Genomic DNA, 6,139 nt, shown 5'->3' on the forward strand with positions numbered 1-6,139 from the left:
ATGTTTATAAAATTAGTCACCTTCTTCGGAAAATTATAAGTGAAATAACCACACACACTTGTATTGGAAAGGAAAGAGATTCTTGGATTTCGACATTGAACCGCATACTATATTTTCTGATTTGATTGGTGGATACATAAGATTATGATGATTCTTTTCTATTTGAGAAATGATAGTGCCATCGAAATCTTATACACGTTTTGTATCGAATTTTTTTAAAATTTTTTTACTTAATAGTGAAGAAAATATTTTTTTAATAATGTTTGGAAATATTTAAAGCGGTTAAAAAAATATTTGAAAATAAAAAATTTACTATTTGATATCAAATTTTCGGTGAAATTAGCACCACTTTTTCTATTAAAACAGAGTAAAGTCAATTGATGTAGGACCAAATTGATCATTTTATACAACTTTGAAGGTTGAAAGTTCTGCAGTGGTGCAGTATGCTGATTAATTAGCTGGCATGCTTGGTCGACGTTGCTGCCAAGAAGTAGTTGCTGAGAAGTTTCTCCTTTCTTTGACCCACCTTATCTCTATGTAATTGGACCTCTTGTTAAATTGTAATTGCGCATACGTACTGAGAGCATGACTTCTTCTTCTATGGCCTTTCAATCAGGAGCTTCTTCATCCTCTTTGTTTTCTTCCACCCATCTATGGAATCACGATGTATTCTTGAGCTTTAGAGGTGAAGATGTTCGCTATGGCTTTATTTCCCATCTACACCAAGCTTTGAATCAAAGGGGAATCAAAACTTACATAGACAGTATTAATCTTGAAAGAGGGGAGGAAATTTCACCAGTTCTTTGCAAAGCTATTGAAGAGTCAATAATTTCTATCATTGTACTATCTAAAAATTATGCAGAATCTAGATGGTGTTTAGACGAGCTATTGAAGATTCTTGATTGCAACAAAACAATTGTTCTACCAATTTTTTACCACGTAGATCCATCGGAAGTACGGCATCAAAAAGGTATTTTTGGAAAATCCTTTGATAAACTTGGAGATAAACTCAAGGATAATGCAAAGATGCTAAAATGGAAGGAAGCTTTGAAAAGAGTAGCCGATTTGTCTGGTTTCACCTTAGCAAAGTGCCGGTAAGCTTTCCCTATATGTACTTTCTTATGTGTATGCACATGCGCTATTTAAAATATTTATGAGGAAAATTCAGACAAATATTCCAGGATCTGACATTGGGGCATTGGTGAAGATAAAATACCATACAAAAGAAAAAAAAAATGATATTTATGCTTATTTTTTGCATTAAATAATTATATGCAAAACGTAGTGGAATTTTAGAAGTCCTTTGTGATTCTGGGATTTAATATCTACTACCACTACCACATTAGTTTCACATAACATTTAGTTTCAATTTGTTTCTAGACATAAGGACTCACAAATTCTCTTAAATTATAAGTTTTAGATTAAGTTATTTGTTATGAAACAATGTTTAGATTAAAGAAGGAGCAAGACTTCTTTTTTACATCGTAATCTACAGCTATCACTCTGTCATGGAGAGAAAAAAAATGAAAAACACTATATATTTTAACTTAGTTATATTCATATCTCATCTATTGTGAAAAGTACTCTAACTATTTCGATTTGTCTTCTCTTCAATATTTATAGGAAAGAGTCAGAATTTATCCTGGAAATCATTCAATGGGTGGATTTAAAAATGATAAATCAAACACCTCTAAGCGTTGCCAAGTATCCAATTGGAATAGAGTCTCGTATACAGGATATTTATCAGCATTTAAGTATTGGGAATAATGATATTACTAGCATTGTAGGGATATTTGGAACTGGTGGAATTGGAAAAACAACTATTTCAAAAGATATCTATAACCAGATTTCTTCTCAATTTGAAGGAAGTTGTTTCTTGGAAGAAGTTAGAGAAACTTCAAAACAATCAGGAGGTCTAATTAAGCTGCAAAATACCCTTCTTTATGATATTTTAGGAACAAGTTTGGATGTTCATGATAAGAACAGAGGCATCAATGTGATTCGGGATAGACTTCATTCTAAAAGGATTTTACTAATTCTTGATGATGTGGATGAGTTGGTCCAACTAGAAAATTTAGTTGGAGATCGTGATTGGTTTGGCTCAGGAAGTAGAATCATTATAACAACAAGAGATCAACACTTATTAGAAGTCTTTGAAGTTGATTCAAAGTACGAGGTGATGATTTTGGATGACAATGAAGCTCTTCAGCTCTTTAGTTTGCATGCTTTCAAGGAAAAAGAACCACAGAAGGATTTTATGGACATATCTAAACAAATAACAAAATATGCTCAAGGTCTTCCACTAGCTTTAACAGTGCTAGGTTCGGATCTAAAAAGTCAAAGTATACAGCAATGGAAAAGTGCAATGGATAAATATAAAAACATTCCTCACGGCGATATTCAGAAAGTACTCTTAGTGAGTTTTGCAAGTCTGCATGATGCTGATAAGGAAATATTCCTTGATATTGCATTTTTCTTCAAGGGAGAATCTTTGAAAAATGTCACAAAAATATTTGATTCTTGTGGCTTTTATCCGAATCATGGAATCGAGAGGCTTAAAGACAAGTGTCTTATTACTATTGAAGGGCATAATAAACGTGTTGGGATGCATGACTTGCTACAAGCTATGGGACGAGAAATTGTTCGACGAGAATCACCCAAAAAGCCTAGCAAACGTAGTAGACTATGGAATCATGAGGATATCCGTAAAGTGTTGCAAGACAGTATGGTAAGAGTAAAAAATAATATCTTTAGTTTTACATTTATTTCCTTTTCCAAAAGTGAAACTTAGTGGATTTTTTTCTTTTTGGGTAAAATATAAATAGTATAAATTTATATCTAAATGAATATATATACACAAAAGTAGTCTTACAAATTGACGTAATTTAATCTAGTTCATCAAATGGATATAGTAGTACTCATATATACATATAGCCTTTAAATTATCAATATGAATTTGTATATATATATATATATAATTCTTTTCTTAATAATTACAATGAGTCATTAAAAGTACCAAAATTTGTTGTCCTTTTTTCATTCCAAATATCCTATATTTTCTAATTTCATGTCTACTGTCTCCTCAAGCTATGTTTGTTTTATTGAAAGTTATAAGAGAGTATGTAAGTTGGTAAAAAGACAAATCTTTTATATTTTAGCATGCGTCTATTTAGTATTGGAGATTTCAGCAATAGATAAATAATACTTATTTTAAAAATATCTTAAAGAAAAATAGTGTAATATTAATTGATAAATAAAGAGTGCTAACTTCGTGCACTTATTTCAGGGGCTAAACAAAATTGAAGGCATACTATTAGATTTACCCGAAGGCGATGAGGTGATAAGCTTGCATTCGGAAGCATTTCGAAATATGGAAAATCTTAGAGTCTTTATAAATCGTAATGCACGTTTTTCTTGTGCACCCAATTATCTCTCCAACAAATTAAGAGTCCTTGATTGGAATAACTATCCTTCACCATATTTGCCACCTAATTTTCAAGGGAAGAATCTCATTATTTTGAGAATGCGGCATAGCCTTATAAAGGAGTTAGGGGATAGATTCAAGCCCAAGGTACGTACACAATTATAATCATCAACAATTTTTTTTTTCTTTGAATTATGTAGTAAACTCCATTAAACTTTTCCTGTTTTTCTTTTACAGAATTTGACAATTATGAAATTTGAAAATTGTGAATTCTTAGAAAAGATTCCGGATCTTTCAAGCCTCTCAAATTTGAAGGAATTGGCTGTCCAATTTTGTACAAGATTAGTTGAGGTGCATGATACCGTTGGATCTTTGGAAAATCTTTCTATGTTGGATTTTTTTCATTGCTCTAAACTCCGAATCCTTCCAAGAAGCCTCAATTTGAGATCTTTATGCTATCTTGGTCTTCAGGATTGCCCAAGCATTCGTTATCTTCCTGAAATCGAGTGTAAAATAGAATCTTTAATTGAATTGAATCTACGTGACACCGCAATAGAAGAGCTACCTTTATCCATCGGGAACCTTGTAGGGCTCGAGTCTTTATATTTAAGAGGCTGCAAAAACCTTATGCGTCTCCCAATTGCTTGCATTCGGCTGCAACATTTACGTTGGCTCGAGATTGGTGGTAATTGTCCAGATTTTGTACAGACGATGATGGATGATGGGCTATCCCTTATGGCTATTGAGTCTACAAAAATGGAAGAGGAGATATCATTACGTGAAGAACGACTCCATGAATTTGCATCTCCAACGAATTCAAGCAATGGGAGCATTGGACTACAATTGTTGAATCTTCAAAATTGTTTCCTATCAGAAACAAATTTCTTTCCAATATCTAGTTTATTTACCATGTTTAACTCCTCTGCTAGTTTGTGTCATTTATATCTATCGTCCACGTATATTGTTTGCCTTCTCACGAGCATCAAAGATATTATGAGCCTCGAATCTCTTTCCTTGAGCTATTGTTGTAAACTTGAAGAAATACCAGAGCTTCTACGAAATATAACAGAAGTAGATGTTAGGGGATGCAAGTCAGTAGAAATATTTCGGGAAGTATTTAAAATATTACAACTCAATGGAAGCCACATCAGATCGCTACGAAGAACTGATTTGGACCGCTGCTACAAAATGCTTGAGAATATATGGAATGATAGAGTGCAAAATCCTTTATTGTGGAAGGTATGTATGTATGTGTGATCTCATTTTTAATAGTATGTATGGCTTAAATTAAATTGATGATGATATTTGACGTTTAACAGGGAGTCTATGAATATGAATATGATGCTACTTTGTGTCTGGAAAATCAGATTCCAGAGTGGTTGAGTAATATTCATGAGTTTTTAAAAGATAATAGAATGGTGAAGGGGCCAGATGATTATGTCAGACCAAGGGGAGAAGAAGAGTGGGTAATAGATATCGAGGGGCCGTACAATTTGGAGGAGATAAACGGAATTCTACTGTATATTGCAATACTTTTTAAAGATGTTTCAGTGGATGGTACAATTGATCATGCTAATGCTAAGATAACCAGTAAGAGGTCAGATCATGTATGCCGTATTGAAGGGGTACAATTGGTTAATAAGGGTTGGTACCGCAAGGGAAATAGGACTGGACAAGCTGTATGGGTGGGGTACTCCAATTTAAAATCTTTTAAACTACCGGTTTTGGATAATTTGCGAGTTCAATTTGATCTTCGTTGTAAAGGGATGGTGCGGTTTTATAAAAGTTGCAGAGCCAAAGTGGTATACAAGAATGAAAGTAAGTCGCCCCTCTTCCGTTGATTTTCAAATAATATTTTCTGACTCTGCCTATTATAATTTCCTCCTCTCTGCGTATTAAAGTTTTTCCCTTTCACTTTGTACATTTAATTTTGTTTCTGGGATGATATTTTGTTTCACTTATAGCCATTTCATAGTTGATGCCATGGTGCTTCTTTGAAGCTTCACAATGTATCGCTACCCAAAACATAGCTTCATTTGGTATGTACATTTAATTTTACTTGCATCTCTGTGCTGTTTTTGAGACATTGCCTTGTTTAAGGCCCCAATAAAAACATAGCTTAATTTGGTATTCTGTTTTGTACTTCAAATTTGGTATTCTTCAAAGCCATATAATAGAAGAGCATGAAGAGAGAGTGAAAAATCATCCACGGGTGCTGCATGAAGATGGATGTTTCGGTGGAATCTTCAAATTTTGTTTTCTGTTCCCCTGTTTTATCAACAACCAAACTGTGAATGGGGAGACGTATGAACATGAGGAGATTGAATCAGAGCAATGAATGCATTTAGGACTGTTCATCTGGGTTTCGAACCGAGTATACTCGGCCTGGAACCCAGATTCCAAATCTAGACCGGATATACCCGGGTTATGACCGGAGCCGAAACCCAGATGAATCCAGATTTTTTATAATCCAGAAATCCGGGTTCCGGCCTGTACCCGGATTTTATTTCATTTTATTATTTTTTTAACATTGCAAGGGCTATATATCATGAATTTTCTTTTCCAGAAAAAGATGTTCTTGTAAAGCATTTTTGTTTTAATCTAAAGCCTATATTCTATTACATTTGAAAAACATTTTTTTTATATAGAAAACTAATTATCTTTTTAACTAAATGCATCTAAAAATAGAAATTCAATATTTATAACCCACTTCAT

At 33.3% G+C, this 6,139-nt stretch overlaps 1 protein-coding gene across 5 annotated transcripts; it reads left to right on the plus strand.

Annotated features, from left to right (window-relative positions):
- Positions 1 to 499: 499 nt before the first annotated feature.
- LOC122295878 (disease resistance protein RPV1-like) lies at positions 500 to 5,629 on the plus strand. 5 transcript variants are annotated; one of them, XR_006238303.1, is made up of 7 exons: positions 500 to 1,094; positions 1,624 to 2,728; positions 3,287 to 3,571; positions 3,662 to 4,663; positions 4,744 to 5,242; positions 5,389 to 5,463; positions 5,591 to 5,629. XR_006238303.1 is itself a non-coding variant. In XM_043105136.1 (6 exons), the coding sequence occupies exons 1-6, from the start codon at positions 586 to 588 to the stop codon at positions 5,397 to 5,399; spliced, it is 3,411 nt and encodes a 1,136-aa protein (XP_042961070.1). In that variant the 5' UTR covers positions 500 to 585; the 3' UTR covers positions 5,400 to 5,629. The 5 variants fall into 5 exon arrangements, 3 of the variants coding, with proteins under 3 accessions (XP_042961070.1, XP_042961071.1, XP_042961068.1); XR_006238304.1 differs by having other exon boundaries at positions 5,602 to 5,629; XM_043105136.1 differs by having other exon boundaries at positions 5,389 to 5,629.
- The last annotated feature ends 510 nt before the right edge of the window (positions 5,630 to 6,139 follow it).

The sequence above is a fragment of the Carya illinoinensis genome, chromosome 15 (assembly GCF_018687715.1).
Source record: "Carya illinoinensis cultivar Pawnee chromosome 15, C.illinoinensisPawnee_v1, whole genome shotgun sequence".
NCBI lineage: Eukaryota > Viridiplantae > Streptophyta > Magnoliopsida > Fagales > Juglandaceae > Carya > Carya illinoinensis.